This window comes from Athene cunicularia, assembly GCF_003259725.1.
Source record: "Athene cunicularia isolate RWA chromosome 2 unlocalized genomic scaffold, athCun1 chr2_part2, whole genome shotgun sequence".
Lineage (NCBI taxonomy): Eukaryota > Metazoa > Chordata > Aves > Strigiformes > Strigidae > Athene > Athene cunicularia.
This window is the reverse complement of record NW_020799096.1, coordinates 2,476,300-2,494,944: the sequence shown is the minus strand read 5'-3', so window position 1 is coordinate 2,494,944 and position 18,645 is coordinate 2,476,300. Positions and strand designations below refer to the sequence as shown.

Here is an 18,645-nt window from a genome sequence, read left to right as displayed (position 1 = left end):
AATAATATGCACCTTCTGATTGAAGTACAAGGCATTTTAGGCATGGGAGTTTAATTACTACAAATATAATCATCTGTTTGGGCTTCTGTTTGCTTCTCTACAATGAGCAAGGTGTCAGTTATCAGTGACATACATCTTAGCTAATGTGTTCTGAGAGATATTAAAAAAATCCTTGGTGATTAGCTTTTCTTTAACATATGCTACAGTAATAGATATTAAAATGCATGCTAATATAGTTAAAGACATGTAATTATAACTTTTGTTTTGAAATGTATGCCAGACGGGCAATCTGCTGGGTTTAGACAACATGTAATGGCAGGACATGCCATTTTAAAATTTTATGGTCATTGATCAAGCTCTTTTTTGCCTCCTTTCTACACTCCTTTTGATGTAACCAAAGCAAATTGGATTGTCTGACATGAACTGATATAACACAGAAGGGAGAAAACCGCAGGAAGGAAACTATATTGATGATCTGCTTGATTACTGACGGTTTTTTTTTTTTAGATCACTAGAAAGTCATATTCTAGAAAAGAATGACTTGCTGAATTCCTGTGCTTCATTGCCACCAAGAAAGGATTACCATAGCAACAGGGAAAGACTATGCATTGTAAGAATACTCACAAGCTGAACAAGATAATGGTTTAAGATAATGTCCCAGTAGCATGGCAAAATGTCAGCCAGGAGGTGTGAAGGAAGGGAAGTGGCATTTTCGAAACGACAAAAGAAATTTTAAAAGAACTGATGTTGTAAATTTCAAATATATGTGAATTCAAGGCTAATGTAAAGTGCAAAACAATGAATCAAGAAGCTGTATGGTCCATTTTTCTGGGGAGCAAATCAACAGGTTTTCTTATTGATAAATCCCAGAACTTTTTTTTCTACGGGTCAGCTGCAAGTGACTGATGTGTGTCTTTATGATTTTTCCTTTAGCCCCTCTGTTAGGGCATCCAAAGTGTTTTGCAGCTAGCAGCAGATGTCCACGCAGTAACTACATAGAAGAGTTTAAGGCAAACATTTCATGTAGGTCACCCATCTGGCAGAACCTGCTTAACATCTAGTAATTATCCAGAAGGTCTGATCCAGCACTGCCGTTTAGAGGTGAAAGGATCATTACATATTTGCCTCCTGCTGTATCTATTTAAGACACTTATCTTTGATCCCCTCCTACAACATTTTTCAATCCTCAAAGTTCAATTCTACAGTATTTGAGAAGCAAAGCTATAAATCTACACTTAAACTCAAAATGTGAATCAAGATGAGTGCAGAGTACGTCACTGAATGAGATTTAAACCATATGACACCTGCCACAAATTTCTTCCTGATTTTCTCTTTTCACTACAAACCATCCGTCCTCTCATGTTTTGTTAAGATCTATTTAAAACGAAATACGTCACAGAACAATAACAATTACAGATAAAAACATGTATGAAATGAGAAATCCCGTTCCTAGTAACTGCTGCTTTATAAGCCATGTTCTTTGCAACTGCTGCTTTTTTTTTTTTTTTTTTTTTTTTTTTTTTTTTGCTTTAGCACCACTAGAAGTGTTTCTGTGAATTTCAAAAGAGCCTTTTGTCTTTGCCCCTTCAGCCATCTTAGTGGAGTAAATTCACACTGAGTGTACAGAGACTATTCCTGCTCTGGAGCTAGTGGGAACCATTACTTCCACCTCTGATTTTTCCAACTTCTCTTTCAACACAATTTGTGTTAGAAAGTCTTCGAGTGGTGTTTGGAAAACATAAAAAATCCTCAGTGCAAACTGCCAATTTTCTAATGCAAAGTGACACTAAAACCAAACATTTTCATTTACCAGCCATCAAGATCATCTGTCTGTGAGGTTGCACAGTCTACAGAATATGTATTTCTCCTGAGACTGAAACAGAGCTAGCTGTGTCAGACCACCACAGATACTTTTACAGAGACTGAGTTGTTCTTACCTGATACCGAAAAATGAGTTGCTGGCAATACCTCCTCTTTGTATCATGGAAAGTCAGGAATTGTTCACCCACACCTGAATGCCCTTTCACTCCTGCCCCAGTGAAATACCATTTGCTTGCTGTGAAATTTCTTTGCACTGTAACTCACCCTGACAATGTTGCTGCCTTCAGTGTACAGCAGTCCCTTACTAGATGTCTTTAAAGCAATATGATTTTTTCCCCTTAACTGCTGCGGAGCACTGGAGAGGACAAGAGGAGGTGTCCCTAGCTTCCAGTCCTACTAAAGCTTCTCATCATTAAAATGAAAGGGGGTCACTCACACTCTGGCTGTCCATGACTGAAACAGTCATGTCAAGCCCAGCTATGGCAATGGTATTATTTTTGCTGGGCAGAATTTAACAGACAGCTTGAGCCAACCTAATTGTATCCTGTATATTCCCTGATACCCTTCACACTGGCTCCATAAGCGAGTACTACAATTAATCCAGAAGAAAATATATAAATTTCTAATCTGTCAGGTGAACAAAGTTTAATCAACTCAGCAGAAGTTTCAAAGATGAGACTGAGCCAACACAAGTGTAGTAGCACATGGCAAGGACAAATAGGACCTCCCTCTTTTAACATCAGGAGCTACTAGGAACAGTTCAACTATCTTGATTAAATCCCACCATAGCATTTTACTAGCTTGCAGTCAAATTATCTGTAGGAAAAAGAAACCAATGAAAATAAGCAACCAAACCCATTAGTTGCACAAGATTCACAGTAACAGTGCATCCTCAAGAAGTTTATGGCACACTTTTAAAAGACATGAGTCAGTGAGGTATCCTTCAGTAAATGTGCTTTTATGGAGACAGGAGCATGGAACATAACCTTCAGGTATAAACTGAACTATCAGTTTCAGAGAAGAAAGGGACTACTAATTTGTGATGAAACAATTCCTGTAGGAGATTGCATGTTATAAAGAGGGGAAAAGACATACTGAAATCTTACAATGGCATGGCAATAAGGGAATAACAGGTTTTAGAGCATGATACTACTTGTATAGATGTTTGGGACACTCAGACCTAGAATATCTGCCTCTCCTTAGAAACCTCTGTCTTACTTCTCTACTGAAGAAGAGCTGAAAGGAAATGCCGCAAGGAGTTGTTTGACATTGCAAGAAAAAAATATCCAAACCCCAAAGGTGTGATCTTGGCACACACTTCTAAGGAAGAGACATATATCTGTCCACCCTCACATAAAAACTGGCAGATAGATGCATCCTCGAACACAACAGGAAAAGACTAATTGGTATCTAAACCATTATCAAGTAATTTTTTCCTCTAGCATTTTAATTTTACACCCTTGTAAACCCATCAACTTTGCCAGAACAGGTTCTGATTTACACCACTACAAGTGAAAACAGAATGAGGACAAAATACAAGAGAGAGGTCAATGTACACCTGACCCTATAAGTCTAAAGGGAACAAATTTTTTTTTTTTTAAAGTATTTATCTGACACCTAAGAAGCAAAATGGAAAGAAACCCTCAAAATTGAGGTACAATGTATACTTTCAGACTGTCAGACACAAAGCAGGATAAGATTGCTGGGATCAGCAAATTGTTCTGGCTTTCCAGCATGAAAAGCATGAGATGAATGCAGTCATGACTAATGGTCTTTCCCATTAAACATGGCCTGAGGAAAGCAAACATTTCAGAAAACAAATCAGCACTTTATTTAAATATATTTATGCCTAAAATTAGATTTACTTTTTTTTTGTATGAAGCTGACTACAATCTACTTACTTATTGGGAATACTGCATAAGAAATGCTACTGTACCTTATTTATCTGTGCTTAGAACCTTTTGCTGACTACATACCCAATACTATGGAGAAAGTGCTGTCGCAGCAGCTAGGTCAAAACTCAACATTCAAAGTGTAAGAGTTACAGAAAAGAAAAATGAAGTAGAATATTAAAAAAAGGCAAGGAAAATATCCTGTAACTGCATTTAGAAGTGGTGGAAAATCTCTTGTGATACCAGCTTTGCATTTCATACCGTGATTATAGACCTACAGTCATCTATCAATCACATCCACTCTGTTTTGTTTTTCCTTACAGAGGGTGGATATATTTCTTCTCTGAAGTGCTCTGCTGAGCTAGCATGGCATGCATCCCAGCTTACCTGAGTCTAAGTGCCACGGATCGGTAGCGGCTGACATTGGTGGGATGGTGAGTGGAGATGCTCCACAGTTGGATTCCACCAGTTCTCCTTGGATGTGGACGTGAGATGAGGTGTTGGTAGGTCTCAGAGCTGCTTTGAGTGGAGCAATCTGGTTGAACTGTACTCTTGATAGGCAGCCAGTGAATCCTGGAGTGTTGTATTTATATATGTCTTGGTCAATCTTCCCAATTTCTATGGGAAAATAAAGAGGGAAAAAAACCCAAGAAGATTCATCAAAATAATTCACTGCTTTGGAAAGCACGGTTGTTCTGAACACTTGATTCCCAGAGCTCAGTTCCCAAGTGTCTCTCTCTCAGGAGACTGAAAACATGTCAGACCCTGCCAGGTTTCTTTACATTTCATTACAGATGGAAACCTTCAGGCCTTGCTGTGTCTTTGTTTTACTGCTATGCTATCATTAAAATTAAAGGCTAGCATGAAGGAGTCATCAAAGAACAAAAGGCCGGGGAAAAAAAATCTTTTCCCCAAGAAGAGGTGGCAAAAAAGAAGGTCATTGCCAGCATCCCCTCCCCTCACCCTGACCCACTGCCCTCAGTTCCTCTTGGTGGACCAGGACTACTCCTGTTCACTCCTGCCCCGCTCCTGTCTCCTTGCCAAGAGACCAAGTGCCCTTTGGCCTGAGGTGGAAAACCACCCCTCTCCAGGCTCCTTCCTTCCTTCTCCTGGCAGTGGCGAGACATGGCCGGAGCCCACCCACCCCTGCTGCAGGCTGAGGAGCATCATGCACGCTCCTGCACCTCCACAACAGGGCCTACACTGGCTGAGAGACTGTCACAAGTCAGCCATTTTACAACCTCCCTGCTGGGGGCTGGCAGGCCAGCTGGCATCCAGGAGCAGAGTACAGGGTTCTGACATTGCCCTCTGAGACAGCTGCCGTCCCTCGGAGTCACCCCACGAGTAGATTTCTCCCTTCTAAAACACCAGTTAAAATGATCCCAAAATGGTAGCCATAAACTACAGCATAAGCCCTTACTACCCAGGAACTTGCAGGCTGCTCACGGCTGTTTTAATACTGCCGGGACCTGTTGTGACAGCCTGAGTCACACCGAAACAAAACCAGCACTCTGTCAGCTGGCTGCGTTAGAGGGGGTATTAACATTTCAAAGCCTCGACGCAGTATCTAATGTAATATTTACACGGCAGTGTGGAATTTGGCTTCCTTTCTTCTGTGGTAGCACAGTGTAAATGAAAATCACAACATGGCAGCATCACGTTTGTGCTGTACCAGCGAGTATTGCTCCAGAGACACCGAGACACTTCAAACTGCCTTTCCCTGGGTCAGCAGGGACAGGAGTTAATGTCTGGCTCTTGAAGCCCACTGAGCCAAGCAAAGCAAAAGATTGTATCCCAGGGATAGAGAGCAGGGAGTAGCCCTAGGTTGTTCAAAGGCAAGTTTTTCAGATAGGAACAAGGAGAAGAGCTTGAAGAATGGTGTTTCTGGAAAAAATGTATATAAAAGACAAGATACCATCATAAAAAAAGAAAGGGTTGTCTTGAGAGGTGTGAGGAGAAAGAAGGAATTTCATTGCAAGAGTTTGGGGAAGAACTGGGAACCAAAACCATGCCTGGGTTTGAGTTTTGCTACCCAAACAATCAGATTAGAGTTATTAGAAAATGCATTACAAACCTTTTGATGAATCTGTGTTCAGTCCTAACCAACCTAGGATCAATTATATGAGGTCTGAGCTGCTGACTGGGCTCCCTAAAAACTACCATGATATATATGTCAGTGCTGTTCCTAACAGTACTGAGGGCTTTGCATCAGAGATACATACAAGGAATTTAAACGCTACAAACCAAGCATTTCACATATGCTTTTTGGGGGAGGTTTGTACCTTGTGTTGGGTTTGTGTGTGGCAGGGTTTTAGCGGGGGAGGGGGCTACAAAGGTGGCTCTGGTCAGAAGCTTCTTGAAGCTCCCCTGGTCAGACCCGCCTCTGGACAAGGCCGATGTGATGGTGATACATATTTAAGACAGGGGAACCAGAGAGGAAAAGGAGTTGTGAGAGAGATACCTCTGCAAACACTGAGGTCAGTGGAAGAAAGGAGGAGGAAGAGAAGGGGGCAGGTGTGCTGGAGCAGAGACTCCCCCGCAGCCCGTGGTGAGAGGTCAGGCTGTCCCCTTGCAGCCCAAGGAGGTCACTGGTGGAGCAGAGACCCTCCTGTACACCACGGAGAACCCCACGCTGGAGAAGTTGGTTGCACGTGAAGAAGGCTGGGACTCTCCGCACCGGAGCAGTTCATCACTAGGAGGACTGCAGCCCATGAGAGAGACCCACGCTGGAGCAGTTCATGAAGAGCTATAGGAAGAACTCATGTCAGATAAAGTTCATGTAGGACTGTCTCCTGTGAGAGGGATTCCATACTGGAGTAGGGAAAAAGTGAGAGGAGTCTTCCTTCCAAGGAGAAAGGACCAGCAGAAACAATATGTGATGAACTGACTGCAAACCTCATCCCCTGTCCCCCTGCACTGCTGGTGGGGAGGCGATAGAGAAATCGGGAGCAAAGCTGAGCCTCGGAAGAAGGGAGGGGTGGGGCGAAGGTGTTTTTTGGATGTGGTGGCATTTTACTCTGATTGGTAAATTGTTGGTGGTAGTGGTGTTCAAATTAAATTGACGTTCTTTCTCTTTCCCAGTCGAGTCTGTATTTTACCAGTGACCATAAAGAGTGAGTCATCCCTCCCTGTCCACATCTTGATTCCCCAGCCTTTTGTTTTATTTTCTTCTCCCCATCCCTGAGGGGGAAGGAGTGAGAGAGCAGCTGTGTGGTGCTCAGTTGCCCTCTGGGCTTACACCATGACACCCATTAAACATGAAGTGGGGGAAAACTGGTGGAAACTGGACAAATTTTGAGGATGATTAAAACAACTTTTTGGTTTTCACACAGAATGAAACTGTAGCTATTCTGTCTCTGCAACCATATTAGAATGATAAGCACAATATTCATGTGTGTGTGTGTGTGTGTCCCCTAGCATGAGGACAAAAAAGGAAGATGCACAATCTGAAAATTACCTGCATTAGATCCTTACGTGATTTGCTATACAAGAACAGATTTTTTCTATTCACCGCATTTCCCTTCCCTTCTCGTTTGAGAATGTCCTTTCTCTGCTACTGCTTATCCAGCCTGTATCAATATTACAGCCTCATTTCACAAGCTGTCAGTGGCTGTCACTGCAGCAATGTGGAAACATGTTCAGGCCACAGCTAGACTAGCTTAAATGCATTAAAACCATTGTATTAGTCACGTGGGTCTTTCATTCAGCTCTTTCAGAAAGTGGCTTGACTGAACAGTTAGCATCATCTCCTTCAAAAATTTGATAGCAAGTAAAAAAACACCCACACGCATCCACACTTTCCATAGTTAGTAGAAAAGCTGTACAAAAGCCAGAGTTTATGCATCTGAATGCTGCTGGTAGACCATATCACTCAGACAAGGTATCTATCTGACCACAATATTCACTGTCTCTTGCTTCAATAAAATATTCATGGTATATTCGGTGAATAGCGGCAATTTCGAGTAATCATTATAATCTAAGGAACAATTAGAAGACTTTCTCTTTAAACACTGTAACCACTGTCAATAGCAGTTTCGTGGTTACCTTTTTTTCACATTTTTATATATTCTGTGGAACTTCATGCAGCAATGCTAATAGCCTCCCACTCACAATCCTGAATGACAAGAACATAAATCCATGAATATGATTGTGCTACTTTAGCAGCTTCAGCACCATTCTTCTCTAACTCCATGAATCAGTGATGGATACTAGATCCTGACAGAATTAAAGAAAAAAACCCCCAAACCCTAACAAGGCACCTTGCTGGAGACCTGCATTTTTGTTTAAAACTACACAATTTATGGTTGTGCAGGTCGCTTCATGCAAATTTACCACCAGCTTGCTTCACATCAGTGCTGAAACAAGATGGATCGACTTCTATGACTGTGAACATGTTCCTTCGTGCGTGCGTCCCATGGGGCTCAGCACACCGACACTCTCTGATGTTAGGCCATTATACTTTGCCTCCCTGTGTATTTGAGCCTGCTATAAACCCATCCCAGGAGAGTGTAATGATTACATAATGAAATATGCCTTTGTTGTCATGACTAAAATTCAATTTGCTCCCCATAACAAAGAGGGGAGAAAAAGAAAAGATGATGACATTCACATTATTTAAAAAAGGCAAATGTACAATGCAACTGCTTTGTATTGTTCTATTTTTCAGCACATAAGCTAGTGAAAAGTCATATAAATATTGCAGTATATAGTATCATCATTACCTAATAGCAGCTTAGTATTGCTGCTTTCAGATCTGATGTAGCAATCTTCTGCTGGAACCCTAGCACAAGCATTTCTGTAATTAAAGTCGTCCAAAAATACCACTTATAGGCCTTTTTTTTAACTTCAGCTAGCTTTAACCATTTGCTCCCTTGACCACATAACTGGATGAAGACCATGATTACAAGACAAAGACCATTCAGGTGAACCCATTCCAGCACAGATGCACTGCAGTATATAAATCCTTAACACTGAACATTCACACAGTAACTACACAACTGCCTACTCAGATTACTTAAACATTTTTAAATTTTATATAACTAGTATACAGTATACTAAGAACCTCACAGATGTTGCCCCATGTCTTGTGTGTTATTCACTGAAGATACACTTAACGTCAGTTACTTGTTATTTATGTTTTGTTACTTCTTTAACAGTAAAAATATATAGGAACTTAATCCTCAGTTACTTGTTTTGATTTCAGGGCTTATTTCCCACAGCTGTGGCAGAAACATGCAACACAGTGATGAAAATAATGCTGTATCTCCATTGAAAATTATGTGCTACTACTGAAGCAGCTCTTTTCCACCTACATGAAAAGATATAAAGAACATCTATTTTCAAGCATGCCTGTGACAAAAGGCACCACCATTAATGAGTACCCAACAAGTTGAAATTCTTTATTCTATGAATCTAGATGAAAACAAGCAAAAATAAATCATATAGATGAAAAAAATTGTGGCTGGACCTGTGCATAAGTAACAAATGTACAAGTAGCACATAAACAATACTAATCAGTGTAATTAGGTTATCTGGTTTTTAAGCCTTTTTGCCCTTACTACATTAACTGTAGATGCAGAGTTGTGGCCCCTGCCTAGACACTACTGCAAGACAAACAAACAGTTTGGTTCAGATTGCCAAGGCTGACCTAGTTAGCATGCACCTGATGAGCTACTTGTAGAAGCAGACGCACTGCCAAATATAGTTTTTATCTATTTTTTCTCTCACTTCTCTACTTTCCATATCTACCAGTAAAAAATTTATAGAGCAGCTCAAAGGGCCACAGCACTTCTAATAGCACACAAAATTATCATACTGCTGCAGAGGTCCAGCTCTGCTTAATTCTATTTAGTTTTTATACATTCTTGCAGCATCACTTAGAAAGGCTAGAGAAAAATGACACCCTGATTTAGCAATAAAAAAGATGATGTGTTTTGTCCCACAGCCTTGAGCAGGTTTTTGATAAATGAAACAGAAATGCTTTGTACTTATGTAAAGTTCCCCATGTGAGGATCCTAGAATGACTCGCATGTACGCAAGGCCCTGCAGCACAAAGCTAGACAATCCAGCACAGTACTGTGCCATACCAATATAGTAATGCCATGTGTAGAAATACAGCCTTGGATTGTGGTACACACTGACCTCGGAAAGAAGGAGAGGAGACAGAGTCAGCCATGAGGGAAGACAGAAACACTCCACTGGAAATCTTTGTAAACCTAAAAAACCTGGTTTTATTAAACAAATGTGCTCAATATAATTTTTATTCTAGCTGATTGTCATGGCTTGAACTCAGAGGGAAACTGAGTACCATGCAGCTGCTCACTCCCCCTTCCTCAGGGATGAGGAGGAGGAAATAAAGCAAAAGGCTTGGGAAATGAGATACGGACAGAGAGGGATGACTCACCCATTAGGGTCACAGGCAAAAGACAGACTCATTAAGGGGAAGAAAAAAGAACATAAATTTAATTCAGATACTAAAACCAACAAAACCTAACAAACAGAGTAGAACCGTGCGAAGTATTACGTCTTAAAAACACCTTCCCCCCACCCCTCCCTTCTTCCTGGGCTCAGCTTTACCCCTGATTTCTCCACCTCCTCTCCCCCAGCAGTGCAAGAGGCAGGGGATAGGGGTGAGGTCAGTCCTGCCACTTCTTCCACCTTGGGGCAGGGGGACACTGCTCAAATTCTTTCCCTGCTCCAGTGCAGGGTCCTTCTCACGGGAGACAGTCCCCCATGAACTCTCTGATATGAGTCCTTCTCATAGGCTGCAGCGTTTCACAAGCTGCTCCAGAGTGTGTTGCTCCCATGTGTTGCAATCCACCCAGAGCTGAACTACAACAGCCGGGGCTCCTTCCCACACTGTCCTGGACCTATTTGCATGCAGTCACCTGCTCCAGCATGGGGTCCTCCACGGGCTGCAGGTGGCATCTGCTCCACCGGTGACCTCCGTGGGTGCAGGGGCACAGCCTGACCTCTCACCACGGGCTGCAGGGGGGTCTCTGCTGCCACACAGCTCCCCCACTTCTTTCTCCTTTCTTCAACCAACCCCTGTGTTTGCCTCACAGAGGTGTTCTCCTCACAACCTCCCTCCTCCTCCCAGATTCCCCTTCCTAGTAATGTATTCGCAGAGGTGCAGTCACTGTCGCTAACTGGCTCGGCCTTGGCCAGAAGCGAGTCCAACTTGGAGCTGGGGGAGGTTTGAGAACCTTCTCACAGGGGACCACTGCTGTAGCCCCTTCCCCTGCCACCAAAACCTTGATACACACATTTTAAAAATTATTTTTTTTTTACTTTAATAGGGCTCTGAAATGCAGATCGATGCAGAAAGTTGTAATAAATTCTGAACCTTGCACAGTGTTCAATACATACAGAGAGGATCAAGGCATCTGTTTATTGCAAATTATGTTCCATTAGGAAGGAAATGTAACAGAACTTGAAGTGCAGTTTGTGGGTATGCACAATGACGTATATAATAAATATCCAGTCATGAATTCCCTTGGAGTTTTCCAGTGATGCCCTTCAGAGTAGAAATAAGGCACAGCTAAGGGTACTTCTAGCACAGCAAGGCTCTCAGTGAATTTTATAGCCATCTAGCTCTTTCTTCTTTGATAGCATGGAAGTTGTGTCCAAAATAGCACATAGCAGGGCAGGAAGAAGAAAAGCACTATATACTGGAGTGATTTTGGTTGTGACAGAAGATGCCCTTTAAACAAAGGCAAGTCTCAGCAGCACAACCAAAGCAGCACAACCAAAGCCCTTTCAGTTCAATTTACTAAAGACTATTTCACACAGTTTACACAAGACATCGTTAGAATTTTACTTTGAAAATGGGGAAAAATCTAGCTGATTCGATTTAGGACAATTTATATGTGCCCATTTATGCCCAGAAATACAACAGGTTAATGATTCAGTAAAGAGAGTATCCACATCAGTAGTGGGAGAAGTCCAGCTTTGCCACAGGGCAGTGTTTTCTGGCTGAAATACCAGGATCTCTGCTATTTAATTTTAATCATCCATCCATCAGGTAGATAGAAGGCAATCCATTATAAATCTCTATAACCCTTTAGCGAGCTGTACTAAATTGTGCCTAAATTATGTCTAGATAGCATTTTAATAGACTGCACAGGTGAATTCACCAATTCAATTAAATGTAGCACTAATTGCTTTTGCGTCAACCTTAGGAATAGATTTGCTCTTCGAAATAAAGCACCATGTGCTCTCTTGTCCCCTGTACTCAGAAGGGTATCTTGTTACATTACCCGCTGCTCAAAGATCAGACCAATCAGCATCTTAAGCATCTCTTTGTTACTGTGTTAGGCTCCTCAGAATAGCAAGCAGTTTAATCTCTGCTGAATGGAAGCTATTGATTTCAAGAAGTCACAGTCCGCCAAGATTGCTAAAGCACTTTCTCTTACTTGTAGTATTTCATGCCTAGATGAGCAGTTCAACACGACATCAAACCCCGGCACATGCCAATACTTGAGGATTGGCATGGTGTAAAAAACCCAAGCGAATCAATAAATTAGCACACAGTCATAGGGAGAACTTATCTGGGGTGACATATACCTGCTAGACCAAAGCCACAGGGCTAAAAAGTCCATGTCAGAGTAACTATACACCCCAAAGTGGGATAACACCAGACAGGGATAATTACGTTCTGACACATTGCCTGGGTCTTCTGATGAACATCTCCAATACGAAGATCAAGTGCCTGTTTGCTTACTGGCTGTTCATACATTCTCTGTCCTAAGGTCACCAATTTCTATAAAAATGCATATTAATACTACTTAACTGTGTAGATACCACGTGCACTATCAGATATGCTAAACACCCACAGTACGACTGATGTTTAATGTGTTGTTGTTAATGTAAAACTGCAAGGCCTGTACGGGCATTGAACTAAGCTACTGTAAAGCCTTTCCATGGCCCTCAAACTTCCTTGGCTTTTCAATTCAGTCTCTGAAGTAAAACTCAGTAAATGGTACAAACTGAGTATAAAACAACAAGACCTTTATTTTGTCCATTACTCAGAACGGAGCTAGTGCATATTGCCCTCTGGATACTCGTACCAGTGGAACAAGATGCTTATTAATGGAGAAATTGTTACAGGGGTGCTGGGGGCAGCAAAGGGTTGAGCAGCCCCTGAGAACAGGGACCTCAGCTTCATAGGACCCAAATGTAAATGACTACCAACTGCTCTTCATGCAAAAATTCAAATCCCATGTAGCAGATACGGTAGCTTTTTTCAGTCCACCGGGTCTGTAAGGGCCAGGTGGCATCCAGATGCCCCCTCCCGCCCTGCTGCCCAGGAGCCTGCAGGGATGGAGTAAATGTGGTGAGAAGCTGCAGCGAGGCCTCCAGCCCCCATAGGGCTGCGACAGCCATCCCATTGCTCCGCCTTCTGGCACATGTCATGAAAGACTCGGGTGTTCCCATCACCCTGGACCCCTGATCACATCTCGAAGTCTGATGCCTTCACACATGCCTACACCCGATTGATTGCTTTCCAGAACCCTGAGGTACTGCCCACAGTATGGCCCTAGTGGGTGACATGGTCCTGCCGTGGCTATTTTAACTCTTCCTTTGTAACTTTATGTTACTTATTGTAATTTTTCCAGCTTTCTTTTATAAGAAATAATAGCTTGTATGGACTAATTTTGTTTAGGCAGTTTATGTCTAGACTGACAAACTCACTGACCACCCACTGAAACACAGAGAAGATGCTATTTGTGGTGTATGAAGCACCGTGCCAGAAACCAAAGGAAATAACATTAACCCAGCAGTGCCAACTGAATGTTGCACAGCAAACACATGGTGCTTTCATTTGCTGTCTGACACTTAAGAAATGGCCTTATCCACTGTGCAAGCAAGAGAAAAATAACTTATGAAGACTGTAACAGCTCAGTGCATGTTTCAATTGCAGCAGCAGCTTTATCAAGTGTTGCTGAAACAAAGGCCACTTCTTTATGAAACATTCCCTATACTTCCCACACAAGCTGGAAACAACTGAACCAGGTGAAAAATACACAGGGTTAGAGAACCTGAGCCAGCCTGGAAGCTGTGCTGTGGCCCTGGAGCACTCTGAAAACCCAGTCCCTGGCAAAGGAGTTACGGCTTTTGGGTCACACTGTAATGGAGACAGTAAATCATCAATGTGAAATGCACTCCTATCAGAGACCCATTATTGCAGAAATAATAAAGACTAGTGCTGGACTGCAGCTCCTTAGTCAAAAAAAGGCACTGTGAAGAATGCTATGAAATGGAGATGTTATTTGACAGCAGCCTGGTTTCACATTCCCACAAATGTGGGTTTGAGAAGAACCTGGATTTTTTTCTGCCTTCTGTACTGATGGTATAGTTACTGAATATTTTGAGATTTCATATTGGATGTATGATTTCCTGGAATTTTCCATTTTAAAATTTCACGTGTAGCTAAAGAGCTATTATTCAGGAATTCACACTGTCTTTTATTGAACAGGGAATTAGCTGATGCTGCAACGTTCTTAGTAATTTCATAGTAAAACCCACAAAACTTAGGCCAAGAGTAAGAATGAACATTGCTCTTACAAGGAAACAAGTATTTTCTTCATATTTTGCTACTGACTTGCTGCATAACCTTGAGTGAGTCACTTCAGATACTCACATAAAACTCTCCCCCTCCCTCTTAGCAGGACACAGAGAATTCCCCCTATCCTCTAGTTGAGATCTGTCTCACCTGAGATGTTTTGACATCTAAGTAAAAAAGGTATGGGCATTGCTTGTAAATATGAAAATAAAATGAAGTGTTTTGGTTTTTTTTTTTTAAACACCCTAAAAGTGTCTCATGACTTTGGAAAGGTCACTAATGGTAGCACAGATAGTATGGTACATTTCCATCAATAAAAACCAAAGCTCTCCCAAGGGTAATGGTACAATGCAAAATCAAGGAAAAAGATAAGTTTCTAGAGACCATCTGTTGCCAATGAACGATACCCAGCATGCAGACATCAACTGGAAGTCTTGATTTTGGCAGAAGTTTTCAAATGTTTCCACTTAAGAGTGGACCCAGAGAAGCATTCAGCTGGGAGCAGAACCTCCAAAGGGAGTTCTCAAGGCAAAACTGCTAAGACGTGTCTGACGGTTAGCATCAAGAACAATTTTTCTTCCTGCCCCATCCTCTATCCTCTTCACATGATGCAGGAACAATGGGAACATTGGCTGAGGGCAGCAGGAGAGCCACCACTAGGTGTTGCATCCACAGCAAAGAATTAGAAGTTTCACCTACTTTTTTGTCTGCAGGCAGGCTCTATCCAGAGTGAGAGGAAGTGGATGATAGGGGAGAAGAAATTATATAGCAGAAAATTCTTTTTTTAAAAAAAAAAACCCAACTGCAAATCTAAATGACAAAACAACAAATTAATTTTATCATCATAGATATCACCATGGGAAAAAACCCAGTGTTATCACAGACAAAACTCCCTCAGAATTAGCTGGAACACTGTATTTCAGCAGGATTTATAAGCCCATTCTAATTTATGATCATGATAAATAATCTTCACAGCATCTTTCATAACCCTTAGTGAAGGATATAAAACACATACATAGGGATAGCATTACTATGCAAAAGGAATATGCAGTTTCATTCACATGGTTCATCTAAATATGATTTTATGTCTTCTGGAAGCTGGCTGCAACGTAACTCAGCAAATGTTTTTCAGACCAGAAAATAAATTAATAAATACTCAAATATGATTCCTACAGCCTGTATTCAAGCATAATGTGTCTTGGCCAAACTCCAGTGCATTTAGTTACATTGTGCTTTTGTTGACAGTATATTAAAAAAATATAATTTGTCTGACTATTACTTCGTAGTTTAATGGGTACCCTTCTATGGCTATCTGCAGATGTCCTCATACCACGCTTTGTGTTCTGTATCACCAGCCTCAAATATCTCAGTAAAACTGCAGTTTCATCTAAGAGTGGGTAGGCTGAAATACCCTCTCTTGCCTGCTCACCCTACTGTCTCACTTGGAGATGGTGAAAAAGCTAGAATAACCATTTGAAGAAGATTCACGGTATGCATCTGAAACTGGAAAATTATTTTTCAGTAAGACATTATTTTTACTCATATACCATGTATGCCTTATATTAACCTTGTGTATTCTTAAATGTTTGGTTTGGTTTTTTTTTTTCAATTAAAAATGGTAAGGATCTGCAATCTGTTAAGAAAACAGTTTTAGGGATGTTAGTATTACAAAGATAAAACTTCTTCGTCAGTCCTGCGTATTTTTCTTATTTATTTAATTAAAAAGAAATTCATGGCTATTGCACCTAGTGTTGGATTTCAATGCAATGTAATATATAAATAAAAGTCTTTTGGGAATGGACATTTTTCAGAAGAGATGCACAATGCCACATTATGAACAAGCAATGACCTTTCTAAGTAGTGGCAATTTTAATTCAGTTATCAAAAGCCTGAAAATAGCAAGCGAGTGAAAAGCAGAACGCCAGCAAGAATGTGAACGCTATAACTTAGTAGGTCATTTTTCTTCCAATATTTTCATTCTGTTTGCTTTACTTCTTCATTTGGAATTGATTTCTTCTTGGATCAAAACATCCACTTCTTGTACAGACTATACCAACCTAGTTGTACTACTGAAACATACCATTTATTTTAACAATTGAAAAAATACTGTAGGACAGTGCAGGGAAAAAGAATCAATTTCATTGCTTGGAAGCAATTCCTTTCATGCTTTTTTCCCCGGTACTGTATGCTTCACAATCTGAAGCTGAGCAATTGACATCTGAACAGTCTCTATTACATCGCAAAGTCAATGATGAGGTCGATCATTGCTAAAGGCTTTTGCTTCTTTTCTTTGTTACAAGCCTGCATATGTGAAATACTCTTCTGTATTCCCTCTGCTGAAATATGCTTATGTGCAATAAATTCACTCTTGAAAAGTATTACTATTCGATGCACAATGTCAAATTATCATAAAAATTTAACAGCCACATTAGATAGATCAATGACTTATCTAGTTCATTGTTCCCTCTTCAAAAAAAAAAGGCAACTGACAGTAGATGATTCACAAGTAGTATAACAGCATGGAGCATGTAAAATGATCCTCTCCCAGGATACCTTTTCAGATTCCCATAAACAAGGGGTTTAAACCTTTCTGAGATGAAGGTTGCATCTTGCCTTTTATATTTAGCTACCAGCAAAACTATCTCACATGAATGTGTTCAATCTGTTTGGAAACCATTAATGCTTCTTGGCCTCCCCAGCATCCCATGCCAGAGAGTTCCAGTGCTTAACTGCTCACTCTGGGACAAATGACCTCCTGCAGCTCATTTTAAGGCTGCAGCCTGGCAAAGCAATTGAGTGTCTCAGCTTCCTGTCTTGTGGAAAACACTGCACACCTCCACTGTTACAGGACTGTACTGTCCAAAATTCAGGTAGATCAACTAAATCACCTAAAACCAGAGCTCTCCATTTATAGTTTCAAAGAAGCCTTCATGCCCTTTAGTTACGAGTGGCAAAGCCCTGCAGAAGATCCTCTCCACCTCGACAGTGGAAATCATGATTCCATAAAGAATGGAATGTAAAAGCATTACACCATGATCTGGAAACCAAAAGTGCTCCCTCATTCAACAGATACACTGGGGATGAAAGAAATAGGTGTGGTTTGATGCCAGCCCACAAATTTTACTCCCTGAGAAACAGTAAGGTAGCACACTTCCTTTTCCAGTCCTGCAATCTCAGGTTTAATATGTATAGCTTAACTGGACCGTTACTGCTTTTCGGATTAGAGGTAGAATAGTACATGCAAGGCATCCTCGGTGTGCATATTCTGTGATTCTATGATTTGCTCATCCACAGTCTTATTCAGTACATAACAGTAATAGACATTTTGTCAAGAAGACACAGAGCTGGGTGTGTGGAAGGATGATGGAAGAACAGGAGCAGACAACATGCAAGGACTAACTCAGTGGCTACCTCTGCATCTCCTTAGATGGTGTAAACTGAACACTTCCAGTTGGCCTAAATCAAACTGTGCACTACCAACATGCTTTATTATTATTATTATTATTACATCCAAGCATGGAACAATATTGTGGAGTAGTGACTTGAGGGCACGATGTCATTTGCAGTATAATGGCTTTGTTAACAAGCAGTAGCAAGTGCTCCCATCCAAATACTGAAATGGAGCTTTGGGTGTTTCTAATCTCAAACCTAATGGATTTCTTTGGAGGGACGGGGAAACCTTTGATCAAACTGCAATAAAAATAAATATATTAAAAAAAATAGAATTGTAGCATATCGTTATGCTTGCTCTAGCATAGAAATACATTAAACCAGTACATCAAGTTAGTTCAAGATGCTATACTGACAAGAAATACTGTCATTTGCTTTCTTTCTTAAATCTTGTACTAGATTAAAGAGTGTCACATCAGCTGGATCAGGAAGCAGACGGACTGCTTATTAACTTGTTTCTTTTACAATCAGTTGGTATAAAAATAAACAAAAACTTACAGGTGGGTCGCAGCATCAGCGTCAGGAGATGATCTAAACCAGACTGCCCTTCTTTGTCCCTTTGAGCCGCCCCCCTCTCTGCCCCTCAGCCCCCCGATTACACGGACCCACCCGCAGAAATAAAGCCCGTAAGACAAGGTGGGGAAAGCCCAAACCCCAGACGGGCATCCCGGCCGCCTCGCAGCACGCCCTGCAGCTTTGTTCTGGCAGAAGGCGTACGGTCATCTCTTCCGCTAGCGGCGTCCCGTCCGCAGGCGGCGGGCAGGCTCCCGGCGACCCGGTACATGCTGCGGAGACCCCCTCCCGCCCGCCGCCCTCCAGGCTGGGGACTGGCGCCAGCTCATCACACGAATGCCCCAAGCGCCGCCTGGGCCGTCCCGCAGGCGCAGCGCCGCGGGGACAAGCCTCCCCTCTCCCTCA

General features: G+C 41.6%; 1 protein-coding gene across 2 annotated transcripts in view; it reads right to left on the bottom strand.

Annotated features, from left to right (window-relative positions):
* CNTNAP2 (contactin associated protein like 2) overlaps positions 1 to 18,645 on the bottom strand; it is a 1,177,736-nt gene that overhangs the window by 19,111 nt on the left and 1,139,980 nt on the right. For both annotated transcript variants that reach the window (XM_026844012.1, XM_026844013.1), the window contains exon 22: positions 4,101 to 4,331. In XM_026844012.1, the coding sequence (XP_026699813.1) occupies positions 4,101 to 4,331 (231 nt within the window). The remainder of the gene's footprint in view (positions 1 to 4,100; positions 4,332 to 18,645) is intronic.